This window comes from Oxyura jamaicensis, chromosome 1, assembly GCF_011077185.1.
Source record: "Oxyura jamaicensis isolate SHBP4307 breed ruddy duck chromosome 1, BPBGC_Ojam_1.0, whole genome shotgun sequence".
NCBI lineage: Eukaryota > Metazoa > Chordata > Aves > Anseriformes > Anatidae > Oxyura > Oxyura jamaicensis.
In genome coordinates, this window is record NC_048893.1 from 55,458,976 (window position 1) to 55,477,970 (window position 18,995).

The window sequence follows — 18,995 nt, forward strand, 5'->3', positions numbered from 1 at the left end:
TCCATTCCTCATCTGCAAAACAGCTCTGCCTTGCCTCACAAGGGTACTGTGAGGAAACACGCTGAATAAGGGCCATGTATTTAGACCCCATTCTAGCGGATGTTACAGCAAGAAGCTATGATAGCAGTATCTAAGCAGATAAGACTAGCTCAGATAACAGCTGGGGCTGCCCAGCCTCTCCAGCTGGTGCATTATCTACTCTACAGCGGGCTGGATGCTGTGCACGTGCAACACAAGTGATCGGTCATCCAGAGCACTAAGCTCCAAGTAGTGTACGACTAATTAAACACCTGTGCTACAAGGTTTACAGAAGCATGCTTTGAGCCCATGCTCCCCCTTGCAGAAAGGGCCTACAATCTAGATGAATCATTCCTCTGAGGAGCTGCTTAGGTTCTTTCTACAGTACCCTTGCATCTTTCTACATAACTCCTTGCCTCTAACATAATGCTGAACTGGGATCTGTTTTCCATTTAATTTCCTGTTCACACTCCCATAGGGACAGCGCTGTCATGATTGCTGAAGGAAGCACGCTCAGCCCCTCAAAAAGCCCTTCAGCTCTACCCCAGTGACTCTTAGTAGTGCCAGCAGCTGCTGTGTTCATTGGCCCAGGGTTGGGGCCAGACAGGGCCCTCATCCTCTGATGACTCAAGAAAACTCACTACAGCCTTGGTCCTCAGTAAGCAAATGGAAGTTTGGCAGTCTTCTACAGATGCTCCCTTTCAAAACAAAGAAAGCATGTTTGGGGGACACACAACACATCCTGTAAGGGACCATTAGACCAGTCAGAAGAAACCCAACCATAAAGCTAGCCTCTCTCCTAACTGCTACCCTTGGAGTCCTCCTGTGGCCACAAACGTGTATTTTTGGAAACATAATGACAGGGAACCAAGTATTAGCAAGAGTCACGTGCTGTTGCCTGCTAGTGCTGCTCTATTTCCAGCTGTGTCAGCATTCCCCTTCGCAGCCCCCCTGCTGCCTCAAACACACGTGCAAATACTGTAGTGGTTCCTGCTGCATGAGTAACTTCTCCCTGTGACATGATGTTCCTCCCTCCATCCCTCCCATGCAAGGTCACACCAGATGCCATGGCTTCCAGTCATCTTGCCTAACTTCAGCTCCTTAAAATTTAGGTGTTTCATGTGAAGTAGACATCCCTCCTCTTGTCAAGTACCAAGGAAAGGCAATTCCGTAACAACTGAGCCCACCCTAAAAAAAAAAAACAAAAAAAAAAAACTCTACAACTATTAGGCTGAACTACACTTCAGTGGGTCCTGTCCCTCTCCACTGATGATCAAGAGAGCAGGGAAGACTCAACACCTCATTTTAGTCTGTCTAAAATTAAACTTTAATCCCACCCTACTTCTTTCCTCTTGTGCCTATCAGGTTTCACCCCTTTAAGGCTCACCCCTAAAGACTCCCTTTACAGACGAGCAACAAACCAAAGAAAGCCTTCTTGCTTTTGGCAGCCTGTGCTGAGCGTTGCCATGGTCAACCAGGGCTGTGCGTGCGCATGGAGCAGAAACATCCTGTCTCCTTGTTTCTCTTGCAGTTGCCTGAAATAGCTTTGGGCCACGCTCAGAGTGCACTGCAGAACATGCATGGGTTAGATCAGTCCTGTGCAGACCTCTGACACACGATCCTGAAATATTCTTAAATTATTTGAGATTTGAAATATTCTTAAATTATTCTTAAATTATTTGAGAAGGAAAGGGGGGGAATACTTGAAAAAGCACAAGGCCTTTTCAGGGCTTTGGGCTGACCTTATGCTCTTGCCTAGGCCCCAATCTATTTTAGTTACAAAATTCAGCAGTAAGTTCAGCAGTGTTAGCAAGAGCAAGAATCAGCCACAGCAAGCTCAAGGAGCCCATGGAAGAAATACAAAGATAGTTTGTTGCCTTTTAAGGCTCTCAATGCTCTTCAAAGGCAATTCAGTGCATGCTGCTAGACTAAAAGGCGTGTTTATTTTTCAACCGCAGGTGCAGGCGGGTTTATAGGTGGCCAAAAAACACTGACATGTTAGTTTTATCTTCAGAGTTGTTCCCATGCAGCTGTGCAGAGCCATAGTTTTCTTTTCAGCAGGAAGACAGTCAGCTTTCACCGGGGTGAGCAAGGGAAAGATATGTTGCATCACTCTGAGCTTCCCCACTGCACGGAGCCGAATCTCTATGCTGAATCCCCTAAGCTCAGCAGAAAGGCAGCAGGGTTTCAGAGAAGGCACTCGCTTTGTTTGTTTATCAGGAACTATGTCCTTGGGACTTTCCAGCTCCACTGAGCACTTCAACTGCTTCAGGTTCCTTCCTGCCAAAGGTCATGGTTAAATGTGCAGTGCAACATCTCACCAACCCACCATTTACATGGTAGGACACCACATGCCAACAGAGGCAGTCTGACCAACATATGATCTCCCCTTCAAAATCACGCTTGCCTTTGCCAGACGTGTAGCTTTCCAACAAAATATTGTGGGACAGCTCCTGAAAAAGGGCAATTGTTCTCTTGTGGTCTTGGCGTGAGGAATCTATGGATTACTGCAGTCTCTGCTGTAAACGCTCTGGGCCTGTGCTGCAGAGTAACTCAAGGAAAAGAGCCAGGACAGGCTCCAATGTCTTCTTTAAAGACTCACACTATGGTGTCTGGTGACAGTAGAGTGGCTGCTGCTCCACTCAACCTGCTCACCTGGCCTGGGTTTGTGCTCTTCCCCTTGCCAGCAAACACAGAGAAGCCTTTTTTTTTTTTTTTTTTTTTTTTTTTTTTAACACTCATAACAGCGGCAGTGTTTCATCCTCTGACAGCCTTTTAGTCAGGTTCACAGGAATGTCAGCATGTCTCTTCCCAGGGTCAACTCCATTACACAGAGATGGACCACCTTTCTTGTTCTGGCAGTGGAACATCAACCATTTATTTAGATTGAATTCTGAGGGAGCTGTAAGTTCTGCTAGTGATAGACCAATATCTGATGACAGATTACACATTTTTCTGGGAAATTAGCACTTGAAGTCATTCAGTTCCTGAGCCATATTTGTTTCCCTTCTCTCATTTGCATGCTTGGCTGTCTGATATCATGTACGTCATCTGACCTTCAGATAGCTGGCGAGTGCTGTGCTGACCTTGTTCCTTAGACAAAAACGAAAGGAAAGCCAGGGGTTCTTGCTGGGTCTGGAGGAAAAGCTATTTTGCTCACTCTCCTGCACAGCAAGAGCTTTACATCTGAAATCTCTGTGCTTAGGCAGAGGAGCAGTAATATAACAAAGGGCAATAGTTGACTCTGAGGACTACTGTTATTCTAGATCATCACTGCACCCTGTTCTTTAGCCCTATGTTAGAAATGGAAGCACCAAACTGAGCAGGAGAGAAAGGAGGGGTCCTGGACAGATGGAGATTAAATCAAGAAAAGAATAATTGATGAAGCCATTGCAGCCTGTTGATGCTGCATAGTATTGCAAAGTGAAGTACACCAGCTGAGCTGTACAGTGAGAAAGCTGAACAACAGCACAGAGTGCTGCAAACCTGGTGAAGCCAGGGAGAGCTGTCAAAAAATGGAGTGGCAGCATTGTCTTGCTGCTAACAACATAACCCATTGCTTTTTTTAAAAAAAAAAATACAAGTTGATCAAATCTGTATTTCCTTTTTAATCTTAAAAAGAAAATTTGAAGATAAAGGAAATTAATAAGCCCAGCACCTCTCTTATGCAAAGTAGAAGCATTCCACTCTAGTGGGAGAGCCATGCCAGGACCAGATTTGACCACGTGTGCGGTTTTGCGATAGTTTATGAAACAGGCTTTGCCTCTCCTCCTCCCAGCTTTGTTGCTTAGCTATAAACTGCCTTATAAAGAGAGTTACTGTTACGAGGCAAGCAACTGTTTTTTTCTGAACCTTTACTTTGTCTAATATGTTTCAGATTTCTTCAGTGTCTGCCAAGCTTTTCCATTCCCTTTTCTTTTTTTTTTTTTTTTTTTTTTTCCAAGACATAAACCAGTCTTATGACTGGAATCGCATAGCCAAGAAAAACAACGTAGGGCTGATTTTTAGCATTACATAACAAGGGGGCAGTTTAATAAAACATCCAAAGCAGCAGGTTGAATGCAGTTTGTACACCAAAGAAATCAGGGCTCTAGAGAAACCAAGGAACTAGGTAGGAGACTTACTTCTCTTCACCTAAAGAGTCAATAGTTCATAGCTCTTCCAACCTGATGATATCTGAAAGCTACAGTGTTTGCTTTAGCTTTATATAAAAATCTTTACTATATGAGTTTCCTTTGTTCTGTATGTGGAAAATACGCCATCATGCTAACTGGTGGTCACAAGGAGTGCAAGGCAAGAAGAGATGAAAGAGCACTTTCCCAAGGCTGGCAGACTCCCCCCAGTATCACATCTTGAACTTAATGAAAGCACTGCATGGAAAAGCTTGCATTTTCATAGCCTAACACTGTGTATGTTCAACACAAACTTGACTCCAGTATCTAGAGTGGCCCATCTGTCATCCTCTACTACCAGAAATGTTAAAAATAAAGGAGGAATTCAGGTGTTCAGCATTTTATGACAGGATGACCTCCTCCTGCTCCTTCCCACTTTCCAGGCAAAGTTCTATCAATTGCTGGTTAACTTCCATTCTGACTGACCAAAAGAAAGCTTGAGGTGCTGTTATTTTAAATATGTAATCTTTGCATGTTATTACATGGTAGCTAGAATCATTATCATATCTGAAACTCCATGTGAAAAGTCTGCAAACATACCTTCATCTGCTTGACTGTGTATCGCATTGTTCCAAATGGTCCGTCTTTCATGAGCTTCTTCCCCACAACTTTAGCTCGGATCACTGTCATGAGAGAGTAAAATACAACAAATTATAAATTTGTATGTATCTCACTTTACAGTGAGATACAAAAACCCTCACAAGACTTAGGCTAGACCCTCCACTTCAAAAAAGCCACTTAGGTAACTTACTCTGGAAAATAAAACTCCAGGCCAACCTCCCTCTCAGTTTATTCTAAAAATCTCACACTACAGAGGCATGTAAAATGTGATGCCAAAGAAAGTATTTATTTAGAGGAAATCCAGTTATTTGTGACTACTAAGAACAAGCATTATTTGCGTTGAAATCCCACTGAAACCTGAAAAACAGACTATGGCTGGGACCAAAGCAAGGTAAAATCTTTGCACCAAGCCATTGGTATGAAATTTGTATTGAATGCCTTAAGTCTCAACATACAGAATGATGCTCCACAAGTCACTACTTTTCAACTGCAGTATCAGTGTCCCATGTAGCTTCTGTTTCCCAATAACCACAAGAGCACAGTGGAAATGTCCCATATCTGGGGCTTCACTACAGCAGCTAGCTTTGAGATACCACAGCTCCCAACAAACAGCTCCCTTGAACAAATGACTACCATGCAAAAACAGATTGGTCAGCAACCAGCAAGTCCAGTGAAAGCAGCCAGGCCAGTCAGAAGCCACCTGGAGGACAAACTAGAGCTGATCCATCAGTGTACACGTTGAATCCAGCCTGACACCAGCATCTCCACTGTGCTACAGATGCACAACAGCAACACCAGTTGAGACTCAGCCATCACAGATAAGGATCTTGAGGTGTCTCAAATGAATCCAGCAGATAGTTTACAGCCAGTGCTTCATGAAGAGTTTTCCTGCTCTTGTATTTTTCATGTATTCTACAAAAATTACTGTTTTATATAACCTCTTCTTAAAAAATATCTACAATCACCTGCTTCTCTCGGTAGGAAAGCAAAGATTAGTAACAGCGCAGGAATTATTCAGCTAAAGCCCACTACTCTGGAACAATCATATCACTTTATAAAAGCACCAGAAGTGGCTTTTTACAAGGGCTTAAGAAAGTGAGATTTGACAAGACCAGTCCTGAGGTACAAGGATCGCCATTAGAAAACCCTGTACCCCAAAAGCCACTTAAACAAACAAAAAAGGAAGTCAAAATTCCACTAATCAGGAAAAATGAAGACAAACTCACTCTGCTCCAATTTGTATTCTATGCCTCAGCCAGATTTCTCAAATAAACTTTAAACTTTGTAAGACAGTCCTGATGGCTTTGATTCAAAGGTCCAACAAAACTTTTGTTTATTGAGTGTCAAACTTCTTTCTTAATTTTTTTTCAAACTTTTATTATCCAATGGCAGTAAAGCATATGAATTTGTACAATTTTATTGATTCCACTATTTAACAACTTGCTCAGACTTCAATTTACTCCCTTCTTCAACATTTCATAGCTGCACTGAAGCATGCCCTTCAGGACAGTAAATATGTTTAAAAAAAAATAGATTCTTCTATTTGCTTCCCCCAGCTAACACCACTAGCAAAGCTAAAGAAACCAGATTGCTTAAGTCAATGAAAAATAACACAATTTCTTTAAAGCTTTGTGAATTCCAGGGCACTTCACTAGTAATGGAGTCCGTAGCAAAGGGTGTCAAAGGTCTTATCTTCATCTATTGCATATCTGACATACTGAAATTGAAAAAACTGGTGTTTGCCTGACACATCTCAGATCAGCAACGGAATCTTGTAACTATTTGACAATGGCAAGAAATATACTAAAAGGCAATTTTGCAAAACACTAGGGTTTCCAAACCAGAACATGATTAGCATCAAAGATGACAATCACATTCCCAGTTGCTGACAGAACACCTAAAAATCCATTTTCTTCATGTACTTAGCTGCTAGTTTGGCAGCCTTTTAACTGACTGGTTGAAGTAGCGCAGCCACTTCAGAAAGAAGGCAGCTTCGATTTATTGTCTAATCATCAGCTTCACCAAAGGACCAAAGATTCAAAATGTGCATCTTCACCTGCACATAACAGCATCCCAGTTTCAGCTAATGCTCCCCTCGCAGGCAAGTGGAAGGATCTGTGACTAGACTTAGAAATCCCTGTCTCTTCAGATTATTACTCCCCAGTAAGGTTAGCAAGTAGAACCTTAGTGGGGGCTATCGCTTCAACCTTTTAAGTAAATGGGTGAAGCCCTCTATATCTCAGAGCTGTTGCCTTTATCATCCAAATGATAAACTTTGTAAGTTCCTTCCTCTACCAAAAAGCCTGGAAGCAACAAGGAACCCACCCTGCATCATTTTTCCCATATTAAAGGAAAAGTCAGCCAAGGAGCAAAGGATGCTCCAGCTTAAGTCTACTTGCTGTATTTCATGAGGCTGAATTCCTGCCCCTTACAGATCAGACACATCTGGGTAAATGGATAGTAGTGCTGGCCAGACAGGACTGCCCAGAGCTTTCAGCTGCAGATCTGCAGCCACGTGTCTCCCAGTTCCCACCATTGCACGTTCAGATTGCTGTTCACCAGTTACACTGCTGGGCCACTCTTCGCACCTGGTCAAAGGACATTACTCCTAACTCAGCAGGGGCCATGCATACTTGCCAAAGGACTTTTCACTCTTTGCAAAGTATCAGAAATTTGCAGTATTTCTGTTGCAAGTTCAGTCCCTGTTACACTGAAGAAATCAACTCTTTACTTCTGGGGACTCCTATTGTTTCAATAGAATAAGGCACAAGGTGCCATGGCTGCTCCCCTGAACTCCTTCCTTCTCCCTGAAGCTCTATTACAGTCCTGCTGTTACTGATGGGAAACTTTATCCCACACAAGTGGTCACCAAAATAGCTGCATATTTTTAAACCACAATTCCTTTGATGTACTGCCTATAAAAATACTCCAAGATGAATGTTTCTCAGTACTTTGGGGTTTCAGGTCAGGTCACTTTGTGGGACTGGAGTAGTTGGCAAGGTCTCACGAGTGATTTGTAATTATTTATGAAAAGTTAAATTAGATGGGGATATAAATCTTGATAAAGATAAGTGTGGCAGCCATACTGTGATTCAAAGAGGAGAAACCATACAGGCTGCTTCTCCAAAGCTGACACAATTAAAAAAATGAGGGGAAGAATGAACAGAGAGAAAGAGAACCGGATATTTAGTTGATATTCTAAAAAACTGTCATGAAAGTTACAACCTGCTCTGGTTGAGGATTCAAGAAATACATCTAACAATGTATCACAAATAGCCAATGTATTTATCTTTTTTTCCCTCCTTTTAAATGTGAGCTGACTTAATGCTTCAGAAAAATGGAGATGGCTCAGATTTGCCACAGGACTAGTACAGTGCAAAAAGCTCATAGTTTGTATTTCACTGGCATCTATATCATGGTTGAAGTTCTCTATGTGTGCATGTATACACAAAACACACCCAAAAATCACCTAAGTACTTATCCAAATGACACTGGATAAGGCAAACAATGAGAATGGGTACAGGATGAAAAGGCCCTATGTGCACTTCTACTTGTCCAAATGCACACCCATCCAAATCCACTCAAAGGTTGCTTAACTTTATCCCTTACTTTGGCCATTTTCTAAAGGATTCATAGGAAGAATAGGTCTAAAGGTAAGGACACCAGCTTCACAGCTGAGATAGCGGAGGGTGTTTTGTTTTTTTTGTGAAGAATTGGACAATGATGCGAGGGGAGTGGACCCGTGCAAAATTAAGACAACCATTTGCCAGGCTGAGGAAACAATATGGTGAAAAGACTTGTATTTACAAAATCATTTCATCCAGGCACCCACCAGCTACCACAAATGTAGTAGCATCAACTTAGCAGCTCTTTTTCCCCCAAGTGAGAAGCAAAGGCACTAATTCTCTTTCCATCCAAGCCTGTGTCCTTTATCGGGGTCAGCCACTAGATGGTGACACTACCACAAATCTCACCTTCCGTTAGCAAGAGGGCAGTGGTATGTGTGGAAGCTCACACCACGAATCCCAGTTGTACGTCCAACCACACCAAGAGAACCAGATGCTTTCTCTCAAGCTGGCTGGTTGTCATCCGTGAACAGCAGCTTTAAGTGCAGGCATACAGCCTTTAGAGACCAGGATTTGCTCCAAACCCATCTCCCTTGTGACCAATTATCATGAAAAACTCAGGAGAGAAACATCTGCTACAATCTCGTTATTGTTTCATGGATTTCTTTTACTGGTGTGCAATATGAGTATTTTGAAGTGAGAAGTTTGGCTGACACATACGTTCATTGCACTTAAGTAAATTAAGGATGTGGAGAGTTCTTGCTGTTTACTAATGAAGACATAGGGGAGAAGTTATTCTCCCCGCCCGTTCTTCAACATCGACTACGGCCTGAGGCCACTGGCTGTGGTGGGCACTGGACTGCCAAACCAACCCCCACAGAATGGGGCACTTGGAAATGCCACCTCAACACTCAGTGTGGGACATGCCAACAAGGAAGGCCGCATTTTACCCATCCAAGGACCCGTGACCACTCCCAAGAGCAAGTTACTAAGAACTTTTCCCCAAGCTTCCTAGCAGCTCTCCCACTCGGCCTGTCTCACAAGAGCTCCTTACGGCGCTGTACAAGCTGCAGGGGTTTCATCATGCAGGCCTAGGGCAGGGGGTGTGTTTAAGACTTCCAAGCACACCTAGCACCCTACTGAGGTATCAGTCAGCTGGGCAAGGTGGGATGCTCTCACACACAGATTTGCCAGCACTGGAAATATTTCTGGTGCTGCTTAAAGGATAGAATTGCTCTGTTTGTCTCATGCTCTCCCTCTCTCACACAAGCTCTGCTCCTTTTCCCACACCCCGGCTGATCTGTTAGCAATCATTACCAACACTCTTGGCCTCCCTAATAACAGAGGGCCATAACTACAAGTGGATTGTGTCCTTTGGACTGGAAGTCTGGCCCAGCTGTATGCAGCCTCTTGGGGACCTGTTAAATTGCCTGGTGGCTGCAGGCTTGCATGAGAAGCCAGCGGGTGGGGCTGTCTCTGGAAGAGGGACAGGAAAACACCCGCTCACCCATTCCTCCACTTTTACGGCAAAGCAGAACGGAGGGGGAAATGCTGATGCCAGCAGGGGGTCACAAAAGGGCAAAAAACAGATACAAGTCCCCAGTCTGTCTGATCATCTGTCTGTACTGAAAGTCGCATCCTCCCACGTAACCAAAAAAGAATTATTTTACAAATCGGAGTATTGAATTTGAACACTTCTTGCAAAGACCAAGAATGCTGAAAAGATACAACAGAGGAGGTTTCTCTTGCCTTGTTCCACCATGACCTCCAGCCAAAGCCACAGGAGCAATGAAAGCCTCTTTCGCTTTGTCTTGGAACACGCCAAGGGCAGCAGTGCTGCTGGAAAGCATCACTGGAGCAGCTCATCACAAAACCAAAAAAGAGGTAGTGAAGTAAGCAGTTTGCTGCTGGCTGCCTTCCTCTCATACCCCTCAACAACTAGTTCCCAATTAGCTTACTCAACTGACAGCCCAAATCTTGAACTTTAGGCTTTCCATCACACGCTGAGGAACACCAACCGAGAAAGAGCACCCTTTTAACACCAACCGCTTCTACCAGTCAGTAACAACAAAAAATACCACAGTGGAAAGAACCTGTACTTCCTTCAGTAACTACTAAGCTTGCTGGAACATTTTGACTGACATAAGTCTAAATAAAAACAGGAAGGGAAGACACCCAGATATCTTTCCCTCCAATTTCTGACCAGAACTATTGGCCTTCAAACTACTTTTGGCCTTTGTCCTACAGATCAGAAAACTGTCCCTAACTGTGGCACTGCAAGGCTATTTGAAGCCCACCCCAGAAAGCAGAAGGCAATTAAATGGGATCATCCAGGCCCAAGTTCTACCTGAACCAACTGATCACAAATGCAGTTGCTAAATAGTAAGCAGATTTTGTATTCCTTTCTATTCTACAGCTTTTCCTAGGCACTGAGAGCCTGTTTGCAGGACACACTGAAATCGCCTTACTTCCAACACCATAAAACAGGCGTGATACACTCTTTCACACAAGATTGATTGCATCAGACCTCCCATCACTTCAAAAAAAAAAAAGTCATAAACTGCTCTAGAAGGGTTTTCCCTATGTGGGAGAAGGCTAATCCTCCCAACAAGACCACAAATTAAAGATGCAAGGTTGCATGAAACAAGCAGAATTTGGGTTGTGCTTGGTATTTCTCCTTATTAACTGAATACAGATTTTGAGGTGGCATCGTTTCTGAGGTAGCAAGCATTTCACTCCCTCTCTGTATTGTGCATCTCACCCTATGGAAGCCCAAGCAGTACTGCCTTGGAAATACATCATGAACAGAAAGAAAGAAGAGTATTAAGTAACTGCAAATTCTCTTCTAGATATTTCATTCTGGTTCCTACACGCAATTTGGTTGATGAATCCTCAGCTGCCCAGCACTGCCCCTCCACCCAACTCCTCCTGTCAGCTCCCTTGCTTTCCCATCATACGCAGGTAGACTGTTTTCAAGACAGAGAAAAGACTGACAGGAAGAGGAAGAGAAGAGGGATCTAAAATGTGTTTCCACCCATTTAGAAGAACAATCCTTAAAATCTATGTGTAGATGGTACATTTTGTGCCAAGCAAAACCAGCTTCAGGAAATACCTCTTGCTAAAACACAGAGAAGCTAAGTTTAACTAGTTACTGACAGATGAATTCAGTCTAGAGGCAAAAGGCAGTAGTCGAGTATCAGAGCAAAGGAAGGATGGGCAATGCAAGTGGAAGAAGCAGAAGTGCCCCACAAACAGAGCGCAGCAGAGCAGCACCTTCACTTCTAAGGGACGTTCTCAGAAGAGCGCACTTTGCCTTGTTCTGTGTCACTGACAACTAGCAAAGAACTGCTTTTGGCAAAGGTTGGCAGTGTTGAAAGGAAACCAACAAAATGCAAATGCACTTCCAGAGCCAGCTTACAACAATGGATAGAAATAATATGCATGTGACTCAAAGCTGTTCAGGTAATGCCTCACTCAAGCACATTTTCCCTTTTCCTTTTGGTCTACATAGACTTCAAGAGGAAGATTTAACTCAGTCCTCACTTCTGGATCAAGTACTTGTAGACATGGTACATACAGGACAAGGGGAAGCCAGGCTGAGACAAGCAAGGCTCTGGTTTCTCACAGCTCTTTGGAAGCGTTCGAAGTAGCCACAGCTCTTAGTGTTCCACTCAGAGAATATGGCAGAGCTGAGGTGAGACCAATTAGGGGCAAATGGAAACCACATGCGATTTTAATGAAACAAGAAGCTGAAGTGCATGGCTTACTGCTGCAGGAGCATTTACTGCCTGAAAGGAATGTGCATCTGGCATTGATCGTTTCCCAACCCATCAAGTGAGCTGTAACATGGAAAGCAAATTGGAGCATATGAAGAGAGATGAATTGCCTGAAGTAGTACTGTTAGGGGAACAGCCTTTGCAAGAAGAAAATGTGTCCTCTGGCTGTGATTTAGTGATATGGTTGCAAGTGACGCTGATCGGGCATTTCCACAGATCATGATCAGGAGAATAAACTAAAAGCAGAAGTGTTAGAGTGACTAAAATGGATTGTGTGGTACTTTAAAGAACCGAGGATCACAGAAACCCCATTCTGAGTTACATGGAGCAGACTCTTACTCCCTGAGGGTCATGGACACTGCTTAAAGAATAAAGTACTGCTGACCGTAAAAGCAAGGGCAACACAGAGTCCTCAAATGCAATGCCTGTTTCTGAAGGTGAATGATGCTGCTCTCACATGTACTTCAAACAGGTAGACAGTGAGGAGGTTTGAAGCTGAAGAGACAGTGCAGATACACCCCTTTTTCTATTTTTTTTTTCTTTTTGACTGCAAGCTTTTTGAAGAAGTTTCAATTCTGCTAGGAAATAAAAGTCTGCAAAGCTGTAGATAAGTTTCTCTATTGGGATACGGTTGTTCCTTTTGCAAGATGTTGTGTTGCAGTTTGATATCCGATTCTCAGAACAAAACCATTATCTACACCAAGCAGTCAAGAGACTGCTCAACAGACATCAGAAGGCAACAAAGGGAGTAAAACAATGCTCTCATCCAGCACCCAACTGTATATACAGTCAATGTCCAAGGCTTGCACCTGGTAGATGCTACCTTGCTTTTTGTTTAACAGTGAGAACTCTCTAAAGGCAGATACGTAGAACTGGCATCTCTTTGCTCCTTTAGCGTTAAGTCTCCTTTCTTTGATATATAAAGTTAACAAGCTTAATTGCTGTATTTTTCAAGGAGGAAGTAGGAAATTCTTGAGTTAAATCTGCCTATTTATTAGTCTTCCTTAACCCACCGTGCAATCCCCAAAGGCACTGGGAGCTCTCATCCAAATGGGTCAACAGGAGGAAGAGGAGGAAGGAGAGTCCTGCAAACAAGGCCTTCTGAAAGCAGTTTTCTTCTGTGCATGAGAAATGGAGCAGCTCTGACAGCACACGTAAACCTTTCAAAACGGGGAGTATCAAAAACCACAGGCCTGGACACTCCCAGCCTCAGTGACTTACTTCAGAGGAGTCCTTCCTTCAGCACCTCGCCCGGCCGGGACGGGTGCCAGGGCCCTACGAGGAGGCTGCATGCTGCTGATCACTCCATTTTGCACGTAGGAGCTGGGGAGGAAGAACTGTTTGGGAACACATATAGATTTCAAGGGTACTGGGTGGACCTGCCAATTCCTTCCTGCATTAGAAAACTTGCATCGAACTGACAGAGTAAGCAGCTGTCCATGTCAAAGAGGTATACATATTTAACCAGGTCTGACCTATATGTGCTGCTCTGCTGTTCCTATTTGCACTAGACCTTACAGGACTTAGTATTAAGCCTGCCTGACACTGGAACTAAACCTCCATTCAAGTGATTTCTCCTGTCAGCAGCCAGTACCTTTGCCCACCATTATGCTGTAAATTGTTCAGAAGCTGACAGCCTCTACAGACCATCCACTGGATGTGTCAATGACAATTCTGATTTATCATGATGCTTAAGAAATGTATTAATTGCCAATTTTATTAAAGTCCATTATCTAACCACAGTCACTAATACTATGGATTAAATTTCTGAGTGGAGCTACATGAAGAATTCTGCCCTGAAGTCTCAGCACCATTTGAAGACCTAGGGCATAGCTCTCAGTACACCAGCTGGGCAAACTTCACACTGGCCAGCTCACCCACCTGGCCAGCATCCCAACAAGTACCCCTCCGCAACTGTGTGCCAAAACAGCAACCTTCAGTTTCAACCATCAGAGGGACATCGAGGGCCAGAGGTACTCAGTGACAATTTGTTTTGCGAATAAGATTTTTAAAAAATAGGAGACTGATATGAAAAGCTCATGAAAAGAGGTATTAAGACGAGCTTAAAGTCTAAGAAGTATTTACATGATTAATGATTATTGTACACTGCACGTCCTCTGGCTTTGAAGGGGCAGCATTTTCCCTGTGCACAGACACAGAGCACTGGCAGCAGAAAGGATAGGCAGACACTAGCCAGCTACCTTTGTTCTTCAAGTAGTTTCCTCAGAAACTCCCTGACTGTCCTACTGACAGACTGGCTAAAGTTGCTCCTTAGAAACGGCGACACAGAGAAACAGTAATTTAGTTCTTTTATTACCAAAACTTTCTCCATCAAAAGGAATTTTCTTCAAAAGTTCATGTTCATGGACAGCCCAAAGGGCTCAATGCAGAATAGATTTCCCAAAGTTATGTGCTACTACCCTGACACTTATGTACATCCTGGTGTTCCCACTGAAATATTAATGCGATACGGCTCTTGGCTGGACTTCCTTAGGCAGAGAACACACTGAATAGTTAGTAGTGCCTGCCCTACCACCAACTGTTGACTGTTTTTTTTGTTTGTTTTTGCACAAATCCAAGACTGACCCATAGTGGTCTGTTCCTGGGAAGTATTGCTGATTGGTGCTTTTTAGGTGGAGATGTTCAAGTCTGACCATACAAACCTGATGGTGGTTTAATTAAAGTTAACCTACCAGTCAACTGGCTCACCTGTACTACTGGTGTTTGAGATCTTCATAAAGCATTCTTACCAAAATCTTCCATTTAAGTTCCAACTTGGGCAAGTTAGGCCTGCATTCTGGTATCAGGTCTTAGGTGTTCTTGTCACTTTTTTTTTTTAAGAAAAGCAAAATGCTTTATACAAGACATGGATGGTTAGTCGTTAGATTTCAGCAAAGTAACGAACATGAACTAACCTCCCAGGAGCCCGCTTTGCAGAGCTGGGGTGAAGCACACACCCAGAGCACAGGTGTAAGCAAGTTTAAATGTCCAGACAGGGAGGGAGCTAACACAAACATATGGGGAAATGCCTCATCTCAGTCCTCTGACACCAAGCAGCACAGCCACAAGCTTGTTTGTTCATTAATGCAGCAAACCCACAGAGAACTGCCCATTGCCAAGGGCTAAAACAAGTGAAGGGTGGGTAGATGTGTACTAAAGAGAATCCTCAGCATCCAAAAAAAGCTAACCATAAAGCCCAGAGGACTAATGACCTGGGATCCCTCCCGACTAGAGGGGTAGCATGTAACCTAATCAAAATCACCATCTCCTGCAGAGGAGGCTATTCCTGTTAAATCATCAGGGATAGGACTAGAAGAAATGTTTCAGGAATGCTTTTTCCTGTCAGGAAATGTGGTTTTACTTAAGTCACTAATTTCTAAGGAAAGCATCAACTTCAGCAAAAATATTTCATTTTCTCCTCAAAAAAATTAAACCTTTTTTCATCCTGAATCAGCATTCATCTTTGATTTCTCTTGAAGTCTAAATGTTAATATGACACCTCTTAACCCTTCAAAACATTAGTTTCAGATGCATCAGAATAATCTTTTTTTCCTGAAAATTCCATTCAGAGGACTTCAATATTTTCATTTTCCCTCCCATATAATTTTGAATGAATTTCCACCATTTCAAAACTCTCCACAGAACAGAAATCCCAACCTTCTCCAACACGTGTCCAGATTCCTCTTTCGCTCTATAAATCAAGGTGACAACAAGATCTAATGACAGAAGCAAGAGTAACTTCCATTTTCCACCCTCGTTTCTCAAAAGCAGCAAGCAACAAGTTCCTGCCAATGGGAGCTGCAGGTGCCAGGAACTGGCATCGTTTCAGAAAGTAAACCTGCTCTCCTTTATCTCGAAGGGGATCTAAACTAAAATGAGCACCCAACATGAAAGTCCTTTAATTCAGTGCAACAATAAAAGCCTGTCAACACCGTGGACTGTAAATGAATGCAGACATACTAGAGCTGTCTTTACAAACGACTTAGGACACCACAAACACGGTAATTTAACCTGCTCCTCCAGTAAAAGCACGGTGCTGCTGAGTGCTTGTTCTTTGAGACTGCAGGCAAGTCAGCAAGTCAGCTCTGACAAATGCCTTCCTCTTCTCTCTATGCTTTCTAGCCATTTCCAACATTTTGAAGCAGTATTGTTTGACTGCAGGCTGCTTCCTGAAGCTGCTTCCTTCCACTGCCTGCCGAACCCAGTGGGAATCCTGCCTCCAATTTCAGCCGGAGTAGGATCAGGCCCTACATAAGTAGCGGCGGAATCCCCAGACTTAGGAGCTGAACAGCTGCCTCTGCCCTTCTGAAAGAAAAGAGGAAAAGTTATTCCTGCAGCTGTTTTCCCCTAAGTGCCTTCACTCCAAACTGTAACAGGACTGGAGGGAGGGGGAGAAGGTGGAATTTTAATAACCTATTAAAAAGAAGTACGGGCCATTGCGCAGCAGCCCTTTCAGTTCGACTCAAGCAGGGTCACTGCTGCCAGGCTCAGACAGCCCTAAGGGCACGGGAAAAGTCGTCTTCTTGTTTTCACATCTCATTCATTGAACGGGTAACGAGGGGGAGGGAGGAATCAGCTTTGGGGTTAATTAGCACCATGAACAGACAGCTGCATTGTCATTAGAAGTTCAAGAAGTCATCAGGGTCATCACTGAACCGCAAGATGTACACACACGCACACGAGGCACACGTCTAAGCCTGGAGCTTTAGAAGCCTTGCTTGGCTCTGATTTTCCACTACTCCAAGGGAAACTCTTTGAGTTAAGAACACTGAACTGTTGTGGCTCTGAGGAGAAGCCAGAAGCACAAAGGCACTCCCCCTCTGAATGGTAGCTGTTCATCCCCTTCGGAGCTGCTTAATTCCACACTTAATATACCAACTAAGAATACTTACATGGCTTTTTTCCCCTGAGAAAAATCAGAGGTCTAGCTTACCAAAGCGTAGTTTCAACTCTGCTTCCAATATTCTGCGGGAAAAGCAGACACAACCAGGGTACCAATGCACACAATTTCCTTCCACTGCTTCCTTCCACAAGCAAGGAAACAGAGGAAGTGCAAGTGCATATTAGCAAAACCAGAAATGAGCATGTATAAATAATAATGAAAAGACAAAACCTCCAAAATGACAAGGGCTACTATTAATAAGGTTTGGAGCAGTGCTGGCCTCAGAGAGTCACAATTTGGCTTAAAAACAAAAACAACAAATTATCTAACTATGCAAAACAGCCACGGATTACTTTCTCACTGCAGTTCACAGGAATGTTTTCTGGTAAGGGATGTTAGTGAAAATTCACGAAGAAAAAAAAAAAGGATTCCCCTCCCACCTTCCAAAAGGGGTTAGGAAGTAATACTTCAGACCTTGAGTAGTAAAAACATTACTGCTTCTATAGAAAGCAGACTGACATTGCCTGATCCTGTCAGCTGTCACTTTGCTGCCAATACATTCTAAAACCAAACGGGCTGAGACTAGTATCACTACAGTGAAACCTCACAAAAAATGTGGTTTTCCTTTTCTGGGTGAAACGAACACAGATCCTGCTTGCTCTTGCTATTATATTGGTAGTCAAGTCTGATATATGTAGCTCATGAATGTACAGTTCCATTCAGTGCTTGTTCTTTGCCAGGGGAAATTACTCCGGGAATATAGAAACCAGATTGGATTTATTTCTTATTTTTTTTAACCATGATAGCTCTGTTGATTCCAGTATATGCTGGTTGTTCACATTCCCAAATTTCAGTACGTTCAGGAACATACAGCCATTGCAGTAACTCAGGTAGAGATTTTCTCAGAAGGGGAAATACATATATATATATAATGAAAAGATATAGTCCAAAAATCACACTTCAGAGGAGAAACCACATTAATCAGCATTTCAGTTCTAATTTCCCAAATTCAGATGGCTGTTGGAAGCTCTGATGGATTTCATCAATAAAGCAAACCCAACTGGGCTACATAGCTCTCCTTTGGAAACTTCTTGGAGCTCTTCCCCTCCCATCCAGGACGCTGAATTTTTTTTGGAACAAAAGCTGCCTTTTCTCTATTTTACTATGCTGTTAACCTGGTGGGGCTGCCTCAACACACCATTGCAGTAGTGTTTCAATAACCATTGTGGTCAATCTTTCTTTGTTGGTTCACATGTATGTTGGGGAATATATGCTGGAAGGAACCCTGCCGTGTAAGGACTTTATGAGGGCTTGATGAGCAAATACAGAGCCTGCAGAGAAACATGAGCCCCATCAGGTGTGCCAAGACAGCTACCACCCTAGGATCCTGTTCTGTCCCCTCTTCTGTCCTTCCATCAAGGTCCTGTCCTTCCATCAAGGAGGCAGCCTAGTCAGAATGCGTGCAGGCAATGTTGTCAAATTCAGAAGAGGGGAGCTTTGAACAGCACAAAGGACAAAGTTTACGTCAATGGTCCAAGCTGCCATACTGCATAAAAGACAAACAGGAAAAGGTCTCTGTACAATTTCTGAGACAGGAGGAAAAGAAAGACTCAGTGCTTTCCTTTATCCTACCTCTTCCAACAGCTATTAGTTCTGGAGGAAATCGCTATGAGAGGAGGGCATTCAGAAACAAACATGAGATCTAGCACGGACAGGAAGGAACCTATTGGCTTGAAAACTTTCCGGTCCTAGTGAAAGCTTTGTTTCCCATCCAGCCAAACACACAGGTGCTGCCTGCTTTTTTCAACCTACACTGTTTCTTCAACCAACTTAAACATAGCATGGGAAGAAAGGCCAGTAAGAACCTGCTTCCCAATTTGCTGTGCTGTTTTTCAAAGGAAGAGTCAATCTTTTGGAGAGGATGACTGTCCTTGGGATCAAACACAATCTGGTCCAACACAGCCTTAGCTCAAATAAAGCCCTTCCCTGCTGTTGGACACCTCAAGATAAGATAGTGTAA

General features: G+C 43.3%; 2 protein-coding genes and 1 long non-coding RNA gene across 3 annotated transcripts in view; 1 reads left to right on the forward strand and 2 right to left on the reverse strand.

Moving 5' to 3' along the window:
* SYN3 (synapsin III) overlaps positions 1–18,995 on the forward strand; it is a 199,969-nt gene that overhangs the window by 81,176 nt on the left and 99,798 nt on the right. The gene's annotated exons all lie outside the window — the stretch shown is intronic.
* The window catches only part of TIMP3 (TIMP metallopeptidase inhibitor 3), a 32,939-nt gene that overhangs the window by 4,427 nt on the left and 9,517 nt on the right, over positions 1–18,995 (reverse strand). Inside the window, exon 2 of the mRNA XM_035340664.1 lies at positions 4,731–4,813. Within this exon, the coding sequence (XP_035196555.1) occupies positions 4,731–4,813 (83 nt within the window). The remainder of the gene's footprint in view (positions 1–4,730; positions 4,814–18,995) is intronic.
* LOC118174902 lies at positions 12,649–14,164 on the reverse strand. Its single transcript, XR_004754800.1, has 2 exons — positions 13,187–14,164; positions 12,649–13,132 (listed from the first exon to the last, which is right to left on the reverse strand). It is a non-coding gene; the product is annotated as an uncharacterized LOC118174902 (long non-coding RNA).